Source organism: Eumetopias jubatus, unplaced genomic scaffold (assembly GCF_037043125.1).
Source record: "Eumetopias jubatus isolate StellerSeaLion01/CBP00866 unplaced genomic scaffold, mEumJub1_p1.0 scaffold_13, whole genome shotgun sequence".
NCBI classification, from domain to species: Eukaryota; Metazoa; Chordata; class Mammalia; order Carnivora; family Otariidae; genus Eumetopias; species Eumetopias jubatus.
Window position 1 is genome coordinate 56,279,240 of NW_028274819.1, and position 25,920 is coordinate 56,305,159.

The following is a 25,920-nucleotide window of genomic DNA, read 5'->3' on the forward strand; positions in this document are numbered from 1 at the left end:
CCGCTGGTCGCCTCTCGTCAGCCAGCCCCGGACTACGGATCCCGACGGACTCCGGGCGGCGCGTCACGCCGTCAGCTTCAGCCAATCGGCTTCGGACAAGTAGGAGGGGAGGGAGACGCAGAGGCAGACAAGATGGCGGCGGCGTCTGCACAGGGCGGGAGGGTTGGTGGTGGCGGAGGCGGTAGTGGGGCCGGCGGTGGTCCCAACTGCGGGACAGGCAGTGGCCGCAGCGGCTTGTTGGACAAGGTGAGGAGCCGGTTCTTGGGGACAGCCGAGACCTGGGGAGGCCCGGGAGGCGGCGAACCCACCTTCCCATCCCCGCCCCCCTTTTCTTGTGTGGCTTCTCAGCGGGTAGACCTCGTCTCGTCCTCCCTCGGAACCCTACCGGCGCGTGTAGTACGGTCTTTCCCCACCTCTTTCCTCTTTCCTCTTCAGGCCTTCTTTTCTTCTTGATAGTGTGCTTGGTCCTTAACGCTGGCCATCACAGCTTCCTAGGATAATTTGATTATTCCTGTATTTCAATGCAGCCGTCACTTTTCCTCGGAGGGGCTGGGGGCCACAGTTGATGTGCCCATTTCACTGACGGGGAAAACAAGCCCGAAGGAATGAACGCAGCTATTCGTAGTCAGTAGTCCCCAAACTCTCCATCACGACCACCACGCTGGGTTTCGCTACAGTTTCCAAGTGCTCCTTGACCTTTTGCTTACTGAAGTTTCTAGGCGTTTTATCACGATACTCCGAATACTGAATTTACTTGAGTATTTACTTACCTTACTGAGCTGACAGGAAGCTTCTAAGATTTTGTTTTTCCCTCTCCTTCTTCACCCTTCTCCTTCTTTTTGCCCCTCTGCCTGCCACCAAGTGCAGTAAGTGACTCGGATTCATGAGCTTGCTGCCTGCTCTAGTTAGCCTCTTTCCCTCTCCGCCCATCCATTCTTTTTTTTTAAACCGCGGTCCTAGCAACGAGGCTTAAAGGAAAAGAAAAAAAGAAAACTGTGCTCCTCAGTTGGCTCTTCTTGCCCTTTGCAGAGCATCTTGGAAGAAACATTGTATGGTGATGTAGGTCCTAGTATTGGTTCTGCCTCTAATTAGCTAGCTGTGTGACCATGAAATATGCTTGCTCTCCCTATGTTGCCACTGTAAAGTGAGGGACTTAGCCTAAAGTACCCTTAGTCCCTTCCAGTTCTCTCATTGTAGGACCATGGGCCAATTTGATGAGAAATGTTAAGCGTGGGGGGCTATTAATAGAGTAAGTAGGATTTTTTGCTGTAATGGAAAGCAGCTTTCAGACATCCTGTGCCTAACACATGATAGGTGCCTAAGAAACAAATATGTGATCATATTGAGGGGTTCAGATCCAGGTCTTTTTGCTTCTGTTTTTGGGTGTCATTGGTTTTGAATCACATGGTTCTCAACTCTAACCATTTTTAAGAGAGGGGAACAAGTTCTGGGGATTGGAATGGTAAATTGCTCCAAGACATGGGAGAGTATTGGGAATTGATGTTTACTTTCATGCATAAATACTGCCTTTCTGCTGGTGGTCATCTCACAGCCTGTGCTTATCCTGTCCCATTGACTGTTCTTGCTGTCTCCTCCGTTTGGATCATCACCAGCGAACATTAAGCATGGGCATTCTTTACTGAAGAATATATGGCATCATTGCATTATTCAAAGAACCTAGATTTGAGGATCAAAAGATACAGGCTTTGCTACTTTCAAACTGTATGAAGACTGGCAAGTCAGTTAACCTCACAAAGCTTACCTTCATCTGAAATAGTACGGTTTTGGGGAGAATCAAATGAGGTGATATACATGAATGAGCTCTGTAACACATGTTACATACATATATGCAATAGCAGAGGGAAAAAAATCAAGAATCCTACTGTCAGAAAGTATTCAGTATAGCTGATTATAGGACACAGAGGTACCTCAAATATTAAAGGTATTTGGTGTATTCAGATGTGTGCTTTTTACAGAAATTGAAATGAGAGAGAGAATGATCCCTGAGATCTAATTGATAAGGGGGTGAGGGCCCCAGGGGAATACCTCATGTCTGAGAGTGGAGCTGGGACCTTATTTTGGGAGAGAAGGATGGCATACTACCTAAGAATTTCCTTGAGCCGATGGTGCCTGATGTTTCAGGTAGTGAGTTGACTGGACTGTTCTCTAAGAGACCTGTAGTGATATGAAGGTAGAATCAGATTAAAGAGGGCATGGATTGCTTGGAGTAGGAAGCTGTTGAAAGTTTTTGAGGCTATATAAAGTGTTTTTCAGAAAATTAGTTTGGAAAGGTAGAAATTAAAAGCTTTGAAAAAGGCCTTATACCATTCTAGTGTGTAGGGTTTATTATAAAAAGAAAGACAAAAAGTTCTAGTATAGTTTGTTAAAATCCACATGGCCTTGGATAGGTTACATGATGTTACTGAAATTAAATTTCCTTAGGTAAATAATGTGGGTTCCCATATGTATTATGGACTTGTAAATATTAAATTGTACAATATTGGTTAAGTGTTCTTTGTGAACAGCTATAAAAATAGAATGACCAGGCAATGAGAACCCCAACTTGAGTAGCAGCAGTAGAGAAAAGGCCTCGCAAAGGAGCACTTGACGGACTTAACCAAGGTGTGAGGGACATAGAGGATAGAAAATAAGATCTTTTTAGGTGCTTTTTCTTGGAAAACTTCATTTTAGCTTTACATCAAGTTGTTCCTCCTCTGAATTCTCTAGCATTTATTGTGTATGGGAATTAAGCTGTCACTTATATGACATACTGTCTTATATTTTTCTACCAATTTGTATTTGTCCAGTTTCCCATGAAAGGTCCTTATAGTTCTCTGAGGCAATCAACACAGAATAAGTACTTGCAACATTAAATTTAGCAGAGAAAAAAACCCCTCAGATCTGCCCCCTCAGTCTAGAGAAACTGCCTCTAGTTGTCTGAAAGCTGAAGGTACTGTGGAAGAGAAGATGGGGAAAATGTTATTCTCAGGGGAACAGGATCTGAATGAATAGAGAAGCTTTTGCTCTTCGGGATTGAGAGGCTGTTATTTTACAATCTCTTTAATTTTGTCTTTTTTTTTTTCGGGAGGGTTTTTATTTCCTGCAGCTGTAGTTTCACTTGCCATGAAGAAATGTAATAAAGAGATGCAAATGTGCTTCAGTGTGCTTCTAGCTTTCCCTAAGCAGATGTGAATTTCTGCTCCTATGAAACTGACTTTGAGAACAAAGAAATGCTAGTTTCCTGATCTTAAAAATAGGTATGCAAATGTAATCTTCCAGCCTCCATCACAGAATAACTTAAATCATTGCAGTAAGTTATTTTGCCTAAAATACATCAAAGCATTTTGTTCTACATAGCAGGCTGTAAAGAAAATTGCTTGCTTAATTGTTTTAGCTATTAAAATTGACAGGTGGTATTAAACCATGCTTTCCAGAACTATATCCAAGTCCTTTTAACCTTGTACATGGATTTCTGTCTCCTGACTGGATTTGTTTAGGCTATTAAAATTGTTTTGGCTGTGAAAATGTGGTATTAAACTGTGTTCTTTAGAAGTTGTATTCAGACCCTTTTAACTTCATACCTGTTTAACTTCATTTCTGTCTCCTGGCTGGACTGTCATCCTGATCCTAAAACAGAGCTTTTATATTTTAGAAGTTGAGAACACAGGCTCTGGAGCCAGCCTATCTGCCTGGCTTTGAGTCCTGGCTCTGCCATTTAGCAGAAATGTATTCTTAGGCAAGTTAATAAATTTCTTTGTATCTCGATTTCCTCATCTGTAAAGTGGGAATAATAATATTTACCTTAAAAGGTGTCTGGCACTATGTCTAGCACATAGTAAGCACTTAACAAAATATATATATAGCTACTACTAACTAGCTGGTTACTCTGGGCTTCAGCTTCCTTAGATACATATTTTTTCCATTTCCATTTTTACATATATCATATAAAGGCACCATACTCCATTGGGGTTTTAGTTAAAAATACAGATTTCTGGACCTCATCCCAAACCTGAATCAGATTCTCTGGAGGTGGAACCTGGACAGCTGCTTGTTTTTACACATAGCTGTTTATTTATTTCTTTTCTCTACATTTTAACAGTTACTTCCAGGTTGAGAACCCTCTTAGATTACTTTTTAAATCCCTTCTGGTTCTGATATATTAAGCGTTTTTTGTTTGTTTTTGTTTGGTTTATAACTGTGCTGCTTAATCAATAGTGGTTTCTCTAAAATGTTTATAATGAAGAGATTTTGAAATTCATCTCTTCCAGCATCCTCATTTTATAGACATGGACACAGTTGAAGAGAGGACGATGAAGCAACTTGCCCAAGATGAGACATTGAGTTAGTTACAGTTCCAGAACCTGGCTTCCCATTCTTTCTTAATCCAGTGCTCTTAGCTTACTTAGTACATGGCCTCTCATACTAGAGCAGGCCCTGTGCTAACTATTGCAGTAGTGGAAAGACTATCTGTTTTGAGGTTGGAAGACCTAGGTTCAAGCCTTGGCTTTGTCACCCATCAACTATGTGTCCTTAGACAGGTCATGTATCTCCTTTTGCTGTCTTCAGTGGTATCTTAGCTTAGATTTCTGGTTGGTATGCCTGAACCCTAACCCACCTCTGACAAAGAAGATGAACAGTTTTATGGCATTGCTGTAGTTTGTGTGTGTGTATATTTTTAAGGAAACAAGGTGCTGGCTTTTTTTTTTTGAGAGAGAGAGCACATGACAGGGGGGAGGGTCAGAGGGAGAAGCAGACTCCCTGCTGAGCAAGGAGCCCGATGCAGGACTGGATCCCAGGACTCCAGGATCATGACCTGAGCCAAAGGCAGTCGCTTAACCGACTAAGCCATCCAGGCGCCCCAAGGTGCTGGCTTTTTAACATTGTTTTGCAAACTAAACTTTAGTAACATCTCAAAACTCATTTTTACTTCATCAAAATTAAAAATTCTTGTGTCAAAGGACACTATTAAGAAAGTGAAAAGGTAGTCAATAGAATGAGAGAAAATATTTGCAAATCATATTTCTGATAAGTGTATACTGTCTAGACTGTATAGAGAATGTTACAACCCAATAATAAAAAGACTAACAAAAAAAGATTTTTTTTAAGTAGGCTTCATGCCCAGTGTGGAGCCCAATGCAGGGGCTTGAACTCACGACCCTGAGATCAAGACCTGACCTGAGATCAAGAGTCGGACACTTAACTGACTGAGCCACCCAAGTACCCCAAGACAAACTAATATTTAAAAGAATAAAGGATTTGAATGACATTTCTCCATACGAAGGTATACAGATGTCCAATAAACACATGAAAAGATGCTCAGCCTTAGTTGTCATTAGAGAAATGCAAATCAAAATCACAGTGAGATACCACTGGAATGGCTATAATAATAATTTTAAAAAGAAAAGAAAAATAACCATTGTTGGTGAGGATGTGGAGAAATTGGAACCCTCCTGTATTTCTGGTGGGAATGTAAAATGATGCAGCCACCTTGGAAAAACAGTTTATTAGTTCCTTAGAAAGTTAAACATAGAATTACCATATGACTTAGCATATGTCACTCCTGGGTATAAACAGTAAGAGAATTGAAAATATATGTCTATACATAAAAACTTGTACACAAATGATCATAGCAGCATTATTCACAGTAACCCTTAGAAGCAACCCAAGTGGCCAGAAAGTAGATTAGTGGTTGCTGGGGGATCGGGAATGACTACTTATGGTTATGGGGTTTGTTTATAGGGTGATGAAAATATTCTAGAACTAATGGTGATGGTTGTACAATGTAGTAAATGAGATAAAAACCGCTGAATTGTACATTTTTATAAATGGTAAGTTTTATGGCATGTGAATTATATCTCAGTTTTAAAAACTCATTTCTTTTTGTCTTTACAGTGTTTATTGAGTAACCTCTAAAGCTTCAAATTATTATTTTCTTTTTTTTTTTAAGATTTTTTAATTTATTTGACAGAGAGAGACACAGCTAGAGAGGGAACACAAGCAGGGGGAGTGGGAGAGGGAGAAGCAGGTTCCCAGCTGAGCAAGGAGCCCGATGCAGGGCTCGATCCCAGGACCCTGGGATCACGACCCAAGCTGAAGGCAGACGCTTAACGACTGAGCCACCCAGGCGCCTCTATTATTATTATTTTCTTAACTAGTCATTCACAATTATGTAACACAGTGATATCACAGATGTTAACAATCTCCATCTGCCAGGTCCTTTTTTTAGCTGTTGCCTGCACCATTTCTTGGCTCTGATCTGTTTTGTCAAATTTCAATAATAGTTTTTTGTATTACTTGAACTTTCAGTAGCATTTGACTCACTGATCACTTCTTTCTTGAAATGTTTTTTATGTGGCTTCTAGAAGATAATTTGCCCCTGGTTTTCCTCCTCCTTCATTGCTTCTGTCTTTATTGTCACTATTTTGTTTTCTTCCTGACCTGTAAATATTGGCAAGCCCCTCTTCCTCTATTTGCACTCATCCCAAGGAGGTAGCAGTGTCATGGCTTAAATACCATCTGTAAATTGATGACTTCCACATTTGAATTCTCAACCTGGACCTGTCCTTTGAACCTTAGACTTATATGTCCAACTTCCTACTTGCCCTGTCTACATGGATATCTAATAGGTATATTAGACTTAAGTAGCCAGAGCCAGTCAACTTACCTCATTTCTCTGGTGTTGGCACTAATGTTCATGCTCATAATTAACACATGGTAGTTTCTAACTTACAACTTAACTCCAGTGATAAATGTAGCTGTTAATAAGCCACTATTAAGTAGTTTTCTTCGTAGTATTTCTTGGTCATTTTTATTTAAAAAAATAGATTGAAAAGTATGTTGCCAAGAGCTATAATCTCTCTTTGAGATATGATATTTCTGAGTTCGGATCTAAATTTGGTGATGGTGCCCATTCTCAAGACAGACATTATTTTCTCCCCAGATTGAACATTTTTTTCTTTTTTTTTTTTTTAAAGATTTTATTTATTTGAGAGAATGAGAGAGAGAGCACATGAGAGGGGGGAGGGTCAGAGGGAGAATCAGACTCCCCGCTGAGCAGGGAGCCCGATGCAGGACTCGATCCTGGGACTCCAGGATCATGACCTGAGCTGAAGGCAGTCGCTTAACCAACTGAGCCACCCAGGCGCCCTGAACATGTTTTTTCTTATTTTGAATTATGAATATGGGTAGTAGGGGTCCATATTTTCAACTCAAAATAGTAATCTCACCTTTTGAGTCTAACATCAGTTTTTATAATCTTATTTTGGTTTAGAAAATTCTGAAATCAGTATAACTATAGAATTTAAAGATCTCAAAGTCAGCACATACAAATGGGTATTTCTCCTCTTTGTGTCTGTGTGCCTTTTTTTGGAAAATGACATGATAGCTCAGCTATCTGAGCCTGAATTTTTTTATCCCCTTGCTGCTGCTCTTATTCAGGCCCTGCATCTAAATCAATCCCCATCTGATGTATTTATCTCCATTGTTACTCCCTTCTAGACCATCTACCAGGTTGCCACTAAAAATGGCTTTTTTAAAAACAAAACATAGGGGCACCTGGGTTGCTCAGTCGTTAAGCATCTGCCTTCAGCTGAGGTCATGGTCCCAGGGTCCTGGGATCGAGCGCCACATCCGGCCCCCTGCTAGGTGGGAAGCCTGCTTCTCCCTCTCCCACTCCTGCTTGTGTTCCCTCTCTCGCAGTCTCTCTCTGTCAAATAAATAAATAAAATCATTTAAAAAAAACATAATTTGATTGTGCTGTTCCTCTGCTTAAAATATTCTCTATTGCTTGCTTTAGAATAAAGTCCAAGCCCCTTAGCATAGTAAATAAGACTACCTAGGATATATTCCCTCTGTCAAGTGCCTCATCTCCTATTACTTTTCCTCTTTTGCAGCTTATATCCCTTTTCTAAACTGGAGAGACCTTTCAAAGAAGGGAGAGAGAAAGTGTATTAGTTTTTCTTAGAGCCATACTTGGCTCTTTCTAAATCAGAGCAGGGTCCTATTGGCACTGCTCACCCCTGGTAGCCCTTATCTCTTCAGTGCGAATTGAATCTTGAGTCTTACTGCCCTTTGTCAAGTGAAGGAGCTTTATGAAGCAATTCATTGAGGTCTTTATCACTGCATAACTTCACTTCTGTTTTCACTTCTATTAAAATAAGAAAATAGAAGTGTTCATGCTGTTGTTTCATACTCAAGACAATTTTGTATTACTGGACATATCCTTAATGACCAAGGATTTTTGTCCTTTTTTGCCTTTAAGTCCAGAAGATGCATGGGGAACAGGAAAAGCCTGTAATCCTCAAATCAGTTAAGTCAGAAAATGCCTTCCTGCACTATTTACATATGCTCAAGAGCTGGATTGTGTTTAATATTCTTCCGAAGTCCTTAGAAGATGGAGTTCTTAATGCCATATCTGCAGTGAAATGTCTTTGTAGAACTTTTTATTGTGCAGATTTGCAGCAGATGTTCGTAACTAAAATGAGTCTTTGTAATGTTCTGTCAGAGCCATCGAATGTGTATTTTCTGTGAATTGGTTAGCCATCTAGGTCTGGCAGCAGGTATGCTGGTCCGATAAAGTGTTTTATCTCTTACATTGGTACTGACAGGGAAGTGATCTCTTTAAACTTGGACTTCCGGAGCTATATTTTCAGTTAAATTGCAGTTGGTTTTAAAGGGAGGGAAATGGAAAATTCAAATATATTTTGTGGGTTTCTTTGGCATATTCAAGATTAAAATCTTTTTAATATTTTTTTAATGTTATAACTTATTAAATAGGAATCAGGTTACTTTGTATGGCTGTCACTTCAGGGATTTGTGTCTTTTTCTTTTGTTTTTGAAGACTAATAATTCCTTTCCTTATACTTTGTGGGAAGCAGTGTGGAAAGGTGAGAAAGAGAATGGGTTTTGAAATCATGAAAACTCGGTTGAATCCTGGCTTTACCACTTCCTGGCTGTCACTTTTTGCAAATTTCTCAAACCCTTAGCGTCATCTGTAAAAGGAGGATATTAGTCAGTTTGATCTGCTTTATCAGAAATACCATAGATTGGGTAGCTTAAGCAACTGAAAGTTATTTCTCGTGGTTCTGGAGCCTGGGAAGTCTCAGATCAGGGTGTCAGCATGGTTGGGTTCTGGTAAGGGCCCTTCTTCTGTTTGTGGACAGCCTTCTTGTATCCTCACATGGTGGGAAGCAGAGAGAGAGTGGAAGCAAGCTCTCTTGCCTTTTTTTTAAGGGCACTAATCCCTCTCATGTAGGCTCTACCCTCGTGACCTAATTACTTCCCAAAGGTCCACCTCCTCATACTATCTACGTTGAAATTAGAATTTCAACATCTGAACTTTAGGGGAGACATAAATGTTTGTCCATAGCAGATGGTAATTGTTCTTAATAGGGTTTTCATAAAGATTAAAAGAGATGGTGTATATAAAACATTTAGCTCAATACATAGGACACATGCACACAGTAAATTCTGTGGACAAGAATTGAGTGAGATTATTTCAGCCTTGTATACATTTGTTAAGTTTAAACTGAAAGTTAACATTTTATAAATCTTTTCCTTCTCTTTTTTCTTTATAAGAGTTCAGACATCTTTTTAGTAAGTAGCTGTTGATGCTGTATTGTGTCCCTGATTCTGAGAACGTTAAAAACGTGTACTCCCTGTTACTGAGGGAGATGTTATATAAATCCAGCTAACCATGATGCAGTATATTAGTTTTACATAATTAATAGCAACAACGGTAGCTAATTTTTAATAAGTACTTGTTGCATACTAGGCATTTTGCTGTGTCTTATAATTACCATAATTAATCCTCATGGTAACGTGAAATAGATATCTTTATCATCTTCATTTTACAATTGAGCAAACTAAGGCTGTAGAAAGATTAAATCATTTGCCCAATATCATCCATTAAGTGGAAAGGTGGGAATTAAAACACAAGTGGTTGGACTCCAAAACTGTAGCTTTTAACCACTATATTGTGCTCCTTTGCACAATAAGGGCCCACCTAATTGGGTGAAGAAAGAGTGCATTTGCCTCCATCTGTTTGTAGTCAGTCTGAAATCAGGTTCTGGCTTGATTTATAGTATGTCTTTGAGAATAAGGCCACAAACAGAATCTGCCTTGGGGTTGAGTTCAGAGATTAAGACAAGTCAAAAGTAAGTTTCTGTCACTGAAGATGGGACAGTTTTATGGTGAGCCACGTATTTGTAACTTAGCCCTAAGTAATCTATTTGTAACTAAGCCGTAAGTAATTTTGTTGGCTTCAGTTACTGACTGTGTGACACTTAATATCCCTGAATGGTAGTTTTCTAATTTGAAGGACATTGGTTTCCAGATTGAGCATCTGCTTAGGGCTCAGCAGTGGTACTAGCAGTTTAACAGTGGATGAGAATTGATCTGCAGAAAGACATCATCTTGAAATTTTAGATAACACAACATAAAGAACTTTGTTTAAGTGCTTCCAGAAGGGAAAAAGCATTGTATGAAGGATCAGGAATCAGAGTGGCTTTAGGAATCCCGCAAACTGTTGAGACAATGGAATAAAACTTTAAAATTTTTGCAGAGAACTTATTTCTCTTAAGTGTGAGGGTAGAATAAAAAGACATTTTCAGGTATATAGTCTCAAAATTTATTTCCCATGTGCATTCTTCAAGGAAGCCACTAGAGGATGTGTTCACCAGATCAAGGGAACCAAGAAAAGAGTAAAACATGGTGTCTATGAAAAGGAGGTCCAGCCCATGAGGTTAAGGGAAATAGTAAATAGTAATAGTAAAGGGAAATTCCGGGGTGACAGCTATACAGCAGGCCTGGAAAGCAATTCACCCAGATCACAGCAGGTCAGGAGGCTCCAAGACCAATTTCTCTAAAAAGATGAAATTCACAGAATGCTGAATACTTTTGCACATATTGAGAGGAGATTTAAACAATTGGGAGAGAATTCGAAACTACATTGGTGACAAATAATATTGATTAAAAACAACAACCAAAACAGCAGTAGCCCCAAGGAAAACAAAAACTATCAGGAAAGAAAAAGTAATCCTAGTATGCTACATGACTCATCTGTGAATAGCATTTATAGTCATAACATACAGTTTGAATAATGATCTAGCCAAAATTAAGCTATTATATAAGACCAAATCACTAGTGATCTGCTAATGGCTATATTAAAAAGATGGTGGGGAGGAGCAGGAAAAATTAATGTGAGTGTGGCAGGGGATGAAATGGCTAAATTTTCTCTTTCATAGTGAGAAATCTATAGATTTAATGACAAAAACTGAAAAATTAAGAAATAACAATGTAAATTTTTTTTTATAGAGATGAATATATTTTAAAAAGTTAAAAGGAGATAAAAGTAGTGTGTCTTTCTGGGGAATGGGATTGACAATAGCAATGGTCTTAAAGTTAATACCTGTGATTGTTGATTGGGCCCAGTGTACATGTATCTGTAATATGCGGGAGGGAATGTGGGAAAGAGGAACTGTGTGAAGTTACAGCATCTGCTATATCTTAATTGGCAATATATTGCCTATATCAGGGATCCCTAAGACTACTTTGTTCAGTGATTCACTAGAAGGACTCACAGGACTCAGTGTGTAGTTGTACTCGTGGGCAAGGTTTATTTCAGCAAAGGAAAAAGATCCATAGGATGGAAGTCTGGAGGAAACCAAGTGCAAGATTCCAAGAGTCTTCTCCCAGTGGAGTCCCATAAGTTGTGCTTAATTCCTCTAGCAACAGTGATCTAACAGTACGTGTGGAATGTTATCTGCCAAGGGAACTCATTAGAAACCCAGTGCCAAGGTTTTTTACTGGGGGCTGATTAAGTATGCACCCTCTGCCTACCCTGTGCCCAAATTCCAGACTCCTAGAAAGAAAACTGGTATTTAGCATAAACCACATTATTTATATAAACAGTTTAAGCACAATGAGCCACTCTTACCACGTAGGGGAAGTTTTGTATCAGTGTAGGAGACTGTTTACCAGCCAACTTTCCAACACCAGCCTTTCTAGCAGGCCTTTCTAGGGATGGCAGTCTCACACCTATATTACCTCTTTTCTGCACAGAGCCTTTCTTCATCATTTATCCTGTGAGGCCCCACATGAAAGAAGCCAACCTTTGCTTTGCCTTTTTATTACAAAAGGAAAGCAATTTGCACTTACGGTTGAGGAAGGTAAGAGAGAGAGAAAAAAGTTTCTAAAATGCCCTGAATAGGTAGAGAGAAAATAGAAGAGTAGCATACATTTTAGTTGATGAGCAGTTTTGAGAATGACAGAAAATAAATCAGAAAAATAAGCGCTTTAATGTCCACCCTCCTGTTTTTCCAGAAGTCTCTGTACTACGGCAGAGATGTTGTTTCCTCTGAAATAGGGTGGAGGTTTTTTTCATGCACCCAAAATGGATGATGCTCCCATCTCCTCAGAAATCATATAATAAACTTTCTTTGGGATTCAGTAGAAATGTTCCTGTGCCACTTACTGAAGATTGCTTCTAGGTACCAGAACTGTGGAGGTAGATCTAGGGCTATTTCAGCACCTGCTGTAATGGCTTCTTCTGTGTTTAATCCCCCGAAGTTGCCAATAAATTATCCTCTGAATTGTAAAGGCAAGTTTCTTTTCTGTAATGCCCTGCAGGTAGTAATGTGCAGCTTAAGTGTCTATGAGAATATGCTTTTTCCTTTTGGAATGACTCCAGAATTTTTTTAATGACTTTGTTTCACAAAAAGTTGAATTGTGAATTCTGGCTGTACAGGTTTCTTTTGCTTGCTGTTATCAAAATGGAGTTTACTTAACTAAGTGTAAGTGAGCTATTTAGTAGAAAGCCTATTAATTTCTTCTTGGTTCAATCTGTATTTTTAAAATTAGGTGTCAAGTGTGATTTGTAGGAGGAATCACTATTATAGCATGCTGCCACGAGTAATTTGCTCAAAGAAAATTCTTGTTTTTATCATACATGAAAGGGAAAAAACCTTGATTGACTTTTTAATCACTTGAAACATGACTGTTGTAATTCATGTTTTTTCACTGAACAAACTTCACAGAACAGTTTTTCTTTGCGTAATAGTATATAGGATCACAATTTTTAAAACAAGTTTGATGAATTCTATTTCTGCATTCCTTTAATATCTTCTCAGTTACTTTTTACAGGTATTTATTCTGTCTCATTTCTTGTATACAGTATCTCTGATCTTGTGCTCAATCAGAAAGATAAATACAAAGTTCTCTGTCTTTAGGTAAAATCCATTCTAAAGCCAAGTGAATTTTGGATTGCCTGCTGGTTTGTAACTTTTATGAAATATGGTATTTGTTCACTTGATATAAAAATTTAAGAGTTGAACATTATGATCTATAAAAGACAGGTTTATCAGATTATTTGTAGTACCCTGTTCCACGTAAGCTACGTTCATGTAATCATTTGCATTTGAGAACATTTTTTACTATATAAAATGTTCATGTGTTTAAAAATTTAAAACGTGTTCTTTTTAATCAAAGTTTAAAGTGCTTTGAAAAAAATAAAAATCAAAAAAGGCATACATTGAGAATTCAGTCCCACTCTTGTCCCTCGACCTTCTCAAGATATCTGGGTGCACCAGTTTGTTTAACCAGTCCCCTATAGTTGAGTGTTTGAGTTAATTTTCACTATTAAAAACACTGCTGCAGTGAGTAGCCTTGTATATTAGTTCATGTGTATGCAGATACAGAAAAATTCCTGTAAGTAGAATCCAAGGTGCTAAATTGTTTTAGTATATGTTGTACCATTTTGAATTTCTACCAACAATGTGAGAAACAGTCACTTGATTCTAATTAGCACAGTATTGGGAAACCTTTCTATACCTCTGTAGATGAGGGAAATTGAAATGGAGTTTGTCCAAAGTCATATAATTAACTGATAATAGGACTTGATTTTTTAATTCAAAATGTTTTTTCCAACAGACAACACTGGACTTGCTGTTTTCCTACAGTTAAGACATGCTGGTAAAATATAAAAGTTGTTAGCTGACAAAGATGTATTAAAAGAGACCTTCCTCATTTTGTTAGTGTCTGAAAGTTCATGGATGTAAATTGTCTAAGTTTTGTGGTCATAGAATGAAAGGGTGAACAAGTGGAGCTTTTTTCCTTGTTCCTACATTTGGGTAAAATGAGGATGGAATATGTGAGTTCACACAAGTAGTCTCTGTAACCCAGGTAAATGTTCTGGTTTGGGGCTTGTAGATTTAGCTTTCCAGCATGGAGACTTGGCAACATCATATGAGTACCACCTGATTCTAGTGACCTTGTCTCCTTCAACTTCATTTTTAAGTGTTTGTCTTTTAGTTGTCCAACATCAGGGGACAAGGAGTAAATATACATATGCTTGAAGATGCTCTTGTTAAGTAAAAATGCAACCAAGTAAATTTTAAAGCTTTAATAATAGATTCATGAATCGGGCAGCATCCCATCTAGCAAGTAGAGGGAAGCTCCAAAAGGCTACAGAAATGGAAAGATTTTTAAAGCTAGAGAGGGAGTGGAAAAGAGGAAGTTATTAGTGAAGAAATCATTGTTTTAAGGAATGGAAGGGGTCTATCAGTAAATTTCGTAGTGCTGACCAGGAAATTCCTCTGTTGACTGGTTAAAGGATACATTTCTTGGGGGTTGAAACTGCACTTAGATTAGGTACTGGGTGTTAATTTACTGACTTGAGGTCTTAACCTAAGTGACACCATTTTGGGCCTGGGTCAGGGGGTGGGCGTTTAAACACTCTTAAGGAAGTAGTTCGTTTTACTTTCAATAAGATGCTATGTCTCTTCATGCACAGCTTTTCTATTTTACAGTGGAAGATTGATGATAAGCCTGTAAAAATTGACAAATGGGATGGATCAGCTGTGAAGAATTCTTTGGATGATTCTGCCAAAAAGGTATTTTCTTGAGGTGGAATTCTGTTAGCATATATATAGCTTATGACACGTCTGCAGGATCTTTTTTTCTGTGATTTGGAATGACTGTAGTTAGTTTTAGGAATTGAGCCATAAAGCAGTTTCTGAAATCCTTACAGTAAATGTGGGGAACATGTGTTAAAATGTTAGCTACCTCAAGCTTCTGTCAAATTCTCTAATTTTTGAATTCCGGAAAGCTGGTGATCTGTTGTTTTTGAGGTTAATTAGCCTAGAGCCAAGAGGGTTGAGGGAATACAGGACATTCATTCATGATTAGACATCTCTCTATTTAAAAAGGGAAGAGGGGCACCTGAGTGGCTCACTCGGTTAAGCCTCTGACTCTTCATTTTGGCTCAGGTCATGATCTCAGGGTTGTAAGGTCGAGCCTCGCGTCAAGCCTCTTGTCGGACTCTGCAGTGGGTGTGGAACCTGCTAAAATTCTCTCTCTCTCTCTCTGCCCTCCCCCCTTCTCTCTTAACCAAATGAGCCATCCAGGTGTCCCTCCCCCTTCTCTCTTTAAAAGAAAAAAGCAGGGGGACTTTTAGCTTCGTCCCAGGAAAAAAGTTGGGGATTAAAAAAATGTATGAGAAGTTCATGAACTTGAGGGTTGCTGGAGTGGTGGGGGGGGTGGGAGGGATGGGGTGGCTGGGTGATAGACATTGGGGAGGGTATGTGGTATGGCGAGTGCTGTGAATTGTGCAAGACTGTTGAATCACAGATCTGTACCTCTGAAACACATAATGCAATATATGTTAACAAAAAAAAAAAGAAGATAGCAGGAAGGGAAGAGTGAAGGGGGGAAAATCGGAGGGGAAGACGAACCATGAGAGATGATGGACTCTGAAAAACAAACTGAGGGTTCTAGAGGGGAGGGGGTGGGGGGATGGGTTAGCCTGGTGATGGGTATTAAAGGGGGCACGTTCTGCGTGGAGCACTGGGTGTTATGCACAAACAGTGAAACATGGAACACTGCATCCAAAACTAATGATGTAATGTATGGTGATTAACATAACAATAAAAATTTAAAAAAAAGAAGTTGTTGAACTTTTTCTCTGGGATCATTGTGAATAGCTTGAGTCTTTTTTTGCTTGGAGTGGTAAAATCTGATTGGAGAGAGCTATTGGTAATTTATATGGTTCTTAACATAACTTATCATGGAAATTAAGAATAAAAGCAGGTACTAGGAAGGAAGCAATCCTGTGCACTTGATTCCTTGTTCTTTTTACTAGGTACTTCTGGAAAAGTACAAATATGTGGAGAATTTTGGTCTGATTGACGGTCGCCTCACCATCTGTACCATCTCCTGTTTCTTTGCCATAGTGGCTTTGATTTGGGATTATATGCACCCCTTTCCAGAATCTAAGCCTGTTTTGGCTTTGTGTGTCATATCATATCCTTTTATTTATGCTCAGGCTTGTTTTATGCTCAGGTTTGTTTCTGTTGTGACTGTTTATTAAAATCTCTACTGATAATTCTCCCTGCTCCCTACAAAAAACAAACTGATTCCAGGGCCCACTAATATTAGAATTTAACATTATGAGCTATGGCATCTGTAATTTTAGTTATTATCATTGATATTTGAGATTTAATGTGGTTATTTTATCTTTAATTCTGTTCAGTTATTGTAGAGATCATTATCTTAGTATGAGTGCCTAATAGCAAAACACACATTATAGTGAGACCCAGTTCTCATTTCTAGCCTGCCACATTCCCATTATACCTGGTCTGCTTCAAGAAACTCATTCCAGGATATTAGGGAAGAATCAGATTTTGGAGGTTCAGGTTTCCTTGAAGCTGAAGGGCTGGACTGGACATGCTCATACTGATCATGAGATAGAGGTGTGGCTTGTATAACATGGAATTAAACTCTGTTCTGGAGCTCGAGAACCTGGGTTTGAAATCCAAGCTATTTTGTGATCTTGTGATAATAAGAACTTAACTTACTGGAGACGTTTGAATGCTGCTTAGTTACAAATATGGGCAATACACATTCAGAATTAAAAAGATTAAATGAGACATGTTTGGTAATGTAATCTACTCTCAGATTCTTTTCTTTCCCCTCTCCTTTTATGATAAAAGTAGAATCATGTTTGTTACCTATCCACCTTGATTATTTCTCAAAAAGCTAAATTCAGAGAACTTTTATTATACTATTACTATAATTATAAAAATTCTGCTTGCTCATAGTAACAGTTCTCTTGTGATTTCCACCACTTCCTCCCTAAGTCAATCTGGACATACTGCACTTTTCTTTGTAACTTAAAAAAATATATTGGATGTCTTTTCATGTTGGAATATATAAGACTATCTTATTCTTAATATCCACATAGTATTTTTGAGTGTCTGCTATGTGCCAGCACTGTACTAATTTAAAACAAATCATTTTGGTAGGCAGTTTACTTTTCTTAACAGTGCTGCCGCTACCTGAAATATTTCTAAAAAATGTGCTTTGGGGATTTTTCTTCTAGCAAGCCATTTAATAAAGCAGGCCCTGATTATAAATGGTATTATCCAAATTGATAACAAATCATAGTCCCAGAGTTGGCACCTTCACTCCTTTTAGTAATCAGATAAATCATCCCAGTATGAATTTTTTCACCATTAAGGCAGTTCCAAAGAATATGCCATGGGTTCTGGAGGCAGTTCCCAAAGGAGTTCCAAAGAGGTTTAAACCATGAGGGCAACATTATTACAAATAATATGGCCTCCCAAGAGAACCACCATGATGAAATTTCATTGGTTTGGTGTTTAAAGCAAAACGTGATCTTGCTATTTTTATAATCATGTCAGTTTTACATATAATGGTAATGACTTCTCTGTGCTAGACACTGTGTGTGTGTGTGTGTGTGTGTGTGTGTGTGTGTACACATACACAAGGATGAAAAATAAAATAGCTAAATTTTCAGTGTTTTTGCAGCAAGATGAAACTATCTTCTCTAGGATTATCATTATGGAAGTTTTCATAGCCCTTGCTTGTCAGTTTGTGTTATTTCTTTGTGTGTGTATGTTTGTGTCTTTTCTCCTTAACTTTATCTGAACCTATTTTGTGATGATGGGGATCCTGACCATTTATACCTCATATAAGGAGAAGAGCATCTTTCTTGTGGCCCACAGGAAAGATCCTACAGGAATGGATCCTGATGATATTTGGCAACTGTCCTCCAGTCTCAAAAGGTAAGACTATCCTCATAGATCCTTTAATCCTGCCGTTGGATTTTCTCTGGGAGTCAAGTCCTCTTCAACAATAGACTATTTTATTGTATGCTTACTCCATGCAGGTCATAGTGCCTATCGCATAAAACAAAGTAAGGGGTATGAATGGTCTAGAAGGTTTTTCCTAGCATTGTACTTCTGAGATCATGTCATCACAGAAGTGCTCTGAGTATAAAGTGTGGGAGAAAGAACTTGGGTGGAAGGATGAAGAATGAGTCTTTTCCTCTGGCCAATAAATTGAGCCAGTTGGAGTACAGAACTGTGAAGGCCAAAGGTGTGAAGTGAGTTATCACTGAAGAACCCCATTAGCTTCTATGTCTTCTGTGATCTTGATGGCAGTCTGTGCAATCAGGAATTTTTGCAGCAATGCACTGGGCAACTCAGAGAAGCACATTTCAGTGTTTCTGACCAGCTGTGGGTATAACTTCATGCAGGTGATACCTGAGGTCTTTTTAGGTATCCAGAACTGGGTTTAAATTCCAGCTCATCTCTCTCTAGTGGTATAACTTCCTGTATATCATGTAAACTGTTTGAGCTTTAGTCAAAACTGGATCACGAATGACTCATAGAGTTGTTGAGAAGATGCCAGCTGGTATATATACCAAGTGTAAAAATAGCAAACGTCTGTGGAGCATTAACCATATTCTGGGTATCATGCCAAGTGCATTATCTCATTCAAACCTTAGAACAACCCATTTTATGGATAAGAACACAGACCCAAAGAGTTTAATTAATTCTTCCAGGATCCTAGAGCCCAAAAGTGAATTCTAGCAGGTGTTCCAGCCCACATCTGAGTCGAGACCTCATGCTCTTAGTTACTATCCTAAAAACACAGGGGATAGGTCCTAGCACATGGTAGGCTCTTAAATTACAAGTACAGTTATTCACATACACAAAGGTAAATGTAGCATCAACACCAAACAGCCTCTGTCATTACCAGCTTGTGAAGATGCTATGAGGAGGAGCGGAATGTCCTTCTGGGGTTCCAGCTGAGTTCTGGCAGGGCTCCCAGCTACCTTTTGACCTCAGCCATCATAAATCTATGATGCCAGGCCCCTGAAACAGAGTGGCAGAATTCTAGACCCTAGCAACATCTTGATTTCTTTATTTTCATTCAAACATTCCATTTTATTCATATGTACATTCATATACACAGTGTGTGTGTGTGTGTGTGTGTTTAAAGATTTTATTTATTTGAGAGAGAGAGACCAGAGTGAGAGAGCAAGCACAAGCTGGGAGGAGGGGCAGAGGGAGAGGGAGAAGCAGACTCCCCGCTGAGCAGGGAAGCCCGACATGGGGGTCACGATCTGAGCCAAAGGCATATGCTTAACTGACTGAGCCACCCAGGTGCCCCTACCCAGTGTATTATTTTTTTAACAGCTTTATTGAGATACAGTTCACTTACCATACAGTTCACACTTAAAAGTGTACGGGTCAGTGGTTTCTAGTGTGTTTACAGATACTGCAGCCATCACCACAGCCAACTTAGAACATTTTCATCATCTCAAAAAGAAACCCTGGCGGGTGCCTGGGTGGCTCAGTCATTAAGCGTCTGCCTTTGGCCCAGGTCATGATCCCAGGGTCCTGGGATCGAGCTCTGCATCGGGCTCCCTGCTCGGCAGAAGCCTGCTTCTCCCTCTCCCATTCCCCCTGCTTGTGTTCCCTCTCTCGCTGTGTCTGTCTCTGTCAAATAAATAAATAAAATCTTTAAAAAAAAAAAAAAAGAAACCCTGTACTCTTTAGCTGTCCTCTCCCTATCAACCCGCCCCATTCCCTCAGTCTTAAGTCACCACTGATCTACTTTCTGTCTCTGTAGATTTCTCTGTTCTGGACATTTCATATGAATGGAATTATAGAATATATGGTCTTTTGTGACTGGCTTCTTTGACTTAGCATAATGTTTCCAAGGTTCATCCATGGTGTGGCATGTATCAATATTTCATTTCTTTTTATGCCAAATATCCCATTACATGGTTATACCACATTTTGTTATCCATTCATTAGTTGATGGACATTTGCGTCATTTCAGCCTTTTTGGCTATTGTGAATAATGTTGCTATAAATAATCACATACAAGTTTTTGTGTGGACCTATGTTTTCATTTCTCAGGTAATGTCCTAGGAGAGGAATTGCTGGGTCATATGGTAACTATTTTTTTTAAAGATTTATTTATTTGAGAGTGCGCGCGCACACACACACACACACACACACACACACACACACACACGCACACGCAGGGTGAGGTGGGGACAGACAGAGAGGGAGAGAGAATCTTAAGCAGACTCAGCGCCCAGTGCGGAGCCTGACACGGGATTTGATCTCACGACTCTGAGATCATGACCTGAGCCGAAATCAAGAGTCAGGTGCTTAACCCAGGTGCCCCGTGTGGTAACTCTTTTTAATTGCTTGAGGAATTGCCAGACTGTTTTCCAAAAACCACTGCACCATTTTCAATCCCCCTAGCAGTGTACGAGGATTCTGATTTTTCCTCCTCCTTGCTGATTTTTACCAGCTGCCACATCGTTTCCTGTGGCGAGGAATTACGCCACCCCTGGTTGCTTCTCATTGCAGTTAAATACAGATTCACTTCTCTTTCCTTGAAGATAGCTCCTGGCTCATTGGCATTCTGACATAGCTCCTTGTGGAAGTCTTGGTCATTTCATTATCCAAATAGATGATGGGTTCCAGAGCATTATCCAAATAGATGATGGGTTCCAGTTCTCTGGCTTCTCCTCTGATCATCTTGTTTTCTACCATGTCTTAAACACTTATTTCCTGGACATATCCTAGACTTTGCTGATAACTAATTACCTTCAAATAATTTCAGTTTTGAGTATCCCAGTCTCTGATCATTGCTTCTTCTTTTTCTGGTTCCCTTGTCCTAGTGGTTCTTCAGCCCCAATGGCATCTTTGATCCATTGAGCCTCCCAACTTTTCATTGTCCCTTTTCTCCTTCATTGTCTCACTTCTTCCTTACCCAACTTAGATTCCATGGCATTTCTGTAGTCTAGTTACTCTCACTGTCCTAGAGCAGCTTTCATACCTTCTCCTCTGTCCTCAAACCTACCCTCCTCTCTCATCTTTACTCTCGGCTTCTTTTGTTGCAGAGAAGATCAAAGCAGTCAGAAGCCTCCCATCATTACCTGCTTGCAGTGCTCTTCAGTCGGCTTCTTCCTGAGTTCCTTTCTACAGCCTTCTGTCCATTTGTCTACTAGGTTCTCTCTCCCTTTTCATTTACTTGATGTTTCCCTCTCTGCCGGATCATTCCTGGTGGCATACAAACATGCTGTCATTTCTCCCAACTAAAAAAAATTGGGTTTGTTCCTCTTACTCTCCTCACATGGTCTTATTTCTCTGCCCCCCTTTTCTTCTCTTACTTTCTCTTGGATCTGCTTGTCTTTATTTCTCTTCTCATCTTACTCAACCAGCATTTGATAGTGGATCACTCTCTTCTTGTTATACTCTTTTTTTTTAAACTAGGTTTCTAGGATACCATAATCTTCTAATTTTCTTCTTAATATCTGCTTTTTAGTCTCTTTTGTGATGCCTCTAAATTTGAAATGCTGCTGGTGCTTGTTCCTAGCACCTCTTCTCTTTCTATATTTGCTCGCTAGGCGTAATCTTATCTAGACTCTGAAGACTTTAAATACCATCTATATGATGAAGAGCTTTGAATCTGTATTTTCATCGTACACCTCTGTCCTGAACTCCCAGATATATTCGTTTCCTGTTTGACATTGGATCCTAATACGCATTTCAAAATCAGCACATTCAAAACCTAACTCAGCTATCCCTCATCCAAACCTGCATCCCTCCAGTTTTCCCCATCTCAATAAATGGCACTTCCATCCTTCTAGTTACTCAGTCCAGAACTCATTTTGACTGCTCCCTATTAGTCTTTCCAGTAGTCTGTCAGCAAATCCTGTCAGTTCTGCCATCTAAGTACATCAGTCTGACCACTTCCATCTCTTCTGCTACTTCATCTCTCAGGTTACTGTAATAATGTTCTCATGGACCTCCACAGCTGCTCTCCCTGCTCAGTCTGTTTCCAGTACAGCAGGCAGAGTGATCTTTTTAGAATGGAAGGCAGATCAACTCAATCCTCCACTCCAAACCTGTCACTCTGAGAAAATTCTAAATCCTAAACCCAGCTTAGAAGTCCATACTCATCTGTTCTCTGCACCCCACACACATAATAAACACACACTCCTTATATCCCATGGCTTCTTCCTCTCATACCATTCTGTTCTTCAGACATTCCATGCATGTTCTTGCCCTAGGGCCGTTGCATTTGCTGTGAACTCTGCTTGGATTATTCTTTTTCCAGATAGCTTGTTCTTCTCTTCTTCAGGGCCCTGCTCAAATATCTGCTTAAGCCTTTCCTGTCAACTATATATAAAACATCATATTTTGTATTCTATTGTTGGTTCTTTCATATACACTAGGGTAAAAGTCCCAAAAGGCAGAGTTTTGTCTCTTATGTTCACTGCTGTATATCCTTAGCATCTGAGACTGCCTGACATGTAAAGTTATGACTGAATAAATATTATATAATAATTCTATAATAACATTGTTATATTTACTGAAAATATTTTAGATGTAATAATTGTATGTTGTGTAATTATGTAATATATAAGTTGTATACTACATAATATAAAATAAATACTAACTAAAGTGCATCAGATCACAACTCATCCGATCATGTCCTACCATCAAAGCCATGGAACTGCCAGTGGAACTGGGCCTAAAAGTTCTGAGATTATTGTGAAATCAATGAATAGCAGTTGACTCAAGTTTGAGAAAAATTTTGAGGTGTTGAAAATAGTTTAAGGACTTTCAGTCATAGCCATCCAGGTTGGGAGTAACTGACTAGGCAACAGTTTTTTTTTTTTTTTTTTTTTTTTTTTAGTATGGTTGACACATGATGTTACATTAATTCCAAGTGTACAACATAGTGATTTAGCATCTCTTTAGTTAGCTTGCCACTAGTGTAGCTACTATCTGTCCCCATGTAGTGCTGTTACAGTATATTGACTTTTATCCCTGTGACTTATCCATTCCATAACTGGAAGCCTGTGTCTCCCACTCCCCTTGCCCCATTTTGCCCATCTCCCCAGCCACCTCCCCTCTGGCAACCATCAGTTTGTTCTGTGTGTTTACAGGTCTGATTCTGTTTTTTGTATGTTTAATTCATTTGTTTTGTTTTTTGGATTCCACATATAAGTGAAATGATGTGGTATTTATCTTTCTCTGGCTTATTTAATTTAGCCTAATACCCTCCAGGTCCATCCGTGTCATCTGTCACAAATGACAAGATCTTGTCCTTTTTTGTGACTGTGTAATACTCCATTGTTTATATATACCACATGTTCTTTATTCGTTTATTGATGGACACAGTATCTGAGTTGACACTGCTTCCATATCTTGGCTATTGTAAATAATGCTGCAGTAAATATAAGGGGATATGTATCTTTTCAAATTAGCGTTTTCGTTTTCTTTGGGTAAATACCCAGTAGTGGAATTACTAGATCATACGGTAATTCTGTTTTTAATTTTTTGAGGAACTTCCATTCTGTTTTCCACTGTAATTGGCTGCACCAATTTATATTCCCACCAACAGTCCAGAGTGTTCCTTTTTCTCCACATCCTTACCAACACTTGTTATTTCTTAGACAATAATGTATTGAGCTATGATTTTTTGAGCACTGGTTAATAATAGGCACTGTTTTAACCATGACAGTATTCCTGAAAACTAGGTTGTAGTTTTCCTGTTTTAAACATGCAGGAACAGAGGCTCCAGCACTTGCTTCCTCTAAAGGTAGTAACAGCTTGACAAGCCACTGAATGTGCCCTAATTAAATGGAGACAGAAACAAAGAGGTCATAGTCAGGGGGAGGAACATCAGCCTGCCAGAGGTTGATTTTTATAAACCCTCTTGAATGGGTAGAGATAGTGAAGGCCTTCAAGGTACCTTAAGACACAGGTAAGGAATCTCTGGAATTCATGTAGTTAAAGATCTCTCTGGCCTGGAATACGGGTAGAACCTGGAACTAGATTGATTACAGGGAACAAGGACTGAACAGCCTGGAATTGGTGAACATCTCTGGAAAACAAAGGTTCTTCATTTATTCATAAAATTTGGTTGTTTACCAAGTGCCAAGCAAGGAATAGAAAACAAATAAGATTGAATTCTTGTCCTCAAGAATCTTTGAGTTTAGGGGCGCCTGGGTGGCTCAGTTGGTTAAGCGACTGCCTTCGGCTCAGGTCATGATCCTGGGGTCCCGGGATCGAGTCCCGCATCAGGCTCCCTGCTCGGCAGGGAGTCTGCTTCTCCCTCTGACCTTCCTCCATCTCATGCTCTCTCTCTACCATTCTCTCTCTCTCTCAATAAATAAATAAAAATCTTTAAATAAAAAAAAAAAAGAATCTTTGAGTTTAGTCAAGAACACAGATACATAAACATCATTTCAGTAGATAATTTGACAGCATGGGAGCCTAGCATTAGACCTGGCATATGCTAGGTGCTCAATATCTTGAGTTGACAATTTGATGGTGTGGTGTATGACAAAGAAGAGACAATCTGACCCAGTTTAGGAAGGGTATCCCAGAAAAGTTTATGCCCTAATATTAACAAATGGGAACTAGTCAGGTGAGATTAGAGAGAAGTGTCTACTAGGAAGACCGTTCTAGCATTACAAGTGTAAAGTTCAGAGGTAAGCGGTGGGCGGGGGGGGGTCCATATAACTTAACAGTCTATGACAAGGTAAAGGAGGTACACAGTAAATAAGGCAGACATGGCAGTACCTATGAATCAGAACTCGTATTTTCAAGGCAATTAGGCACCCCTGGATTTTTTTTTTTAAGATCTGTGTGTCACCTGTATCACCAGTATAGCCAGCTCAGCCCTATTCTTCAAAACCACTTACTTGTTGAATCTCTATCTTTGGTTTTTATTTTTGCTTAGGTTTGATGACAAATACACTCTGAAGTTGACCTTCATCAGTGGAAGAACAAAGCAGCAGCGAGAGGCCGAGTTCACCAAGTCCATTGCTAAGTTTTTTGACCACAGCGGGACACTGGTCATGGATGCATATGAGCCTGAAATATCCAGGCTCCATGACAGTCTTGCCACAGAAAGAAAAATAAAATAGCCAGTTCTAAAAGCAGCCATCTTTGCTGGATCATGCTGAATTTCGGGGTGAGGGAGAAGGAAACAGAACTTAAAATGGATAAAGTAAGATATGTTAAAAATGTCCCTGTTTTGTCCTGAAATTTTAGTCCATTCTGGATAAATAGGATTTTCTAGTTCAGATATGAGAAGTTGTAGCTCTGATATCTAGCTTTAGCCTTGGTCTTCTGATTGTGTTGTTTTGATTTGCTTTTCTGGAAAAGCATTTTTGCTAGCAGCCATACAGACTTCGTCCTTCATACCTAGCAGTACTTTATATCGTATAGCTTTGTGCCATGCAGCTTTTGAAGGCTCAGTTTTTGAAACTGTTAACCTGTTGCTGACTTTATTGTGTTAATTCCTATTTCAACAGCTATTTCCCTTAATTCAGGATACAACTTCTTGTGTATGACAGCTTTCCTTCACACACCATTTTTGTGGGTGTGTATATATCTGACTTCGGGAGAATTGGAAAAAAACACAGCTTTTTAATTTGTTTAAAACAGACCTTCTGCCTGTTACATTTTGTGCTCTTAACCAATTAAAGAAGCCAATGGCATTTTTAATTTTATATTGTCTATGTTTTCCACTAGTATATCCCTGTTGATTTGTTTGTGCCCTTTATTAACTGCC

General features: G+C 39.2%; 1 protein-coding gene across 1 annotated transcript; it reads left to right on the top strand.

Annotated features, from left to right (window-relative positions):
- Nucleotides 1-112: 112 nt before the first annotated feature.
- SPCS2 (signal peptidase complex subunit 2) lies at nucleotides 113-25,858 on the top strand. Its single transcript, XM_088017573.1, has 5 exons — nucleotides 113-246; nucleotides 14,805-14,888; nucleotides 16,136-16,295; nucleotides 17,945-18,080; nucleotides 25,084-25,858. Exons 1-5 carry the CDS (start codon nucleotides 133-135, stop codon nucleotides 25,268-25,270), a joined length of 681 nt encoding a protein of 226 aa, XP_087873699.1. The 5' UTR covers nucleotides 113-132; the 3' UTR covers nucleotides 25,271-25,858.
- Nucleotides 25,859-25,920: the final 62 nt, after the last annotated feature.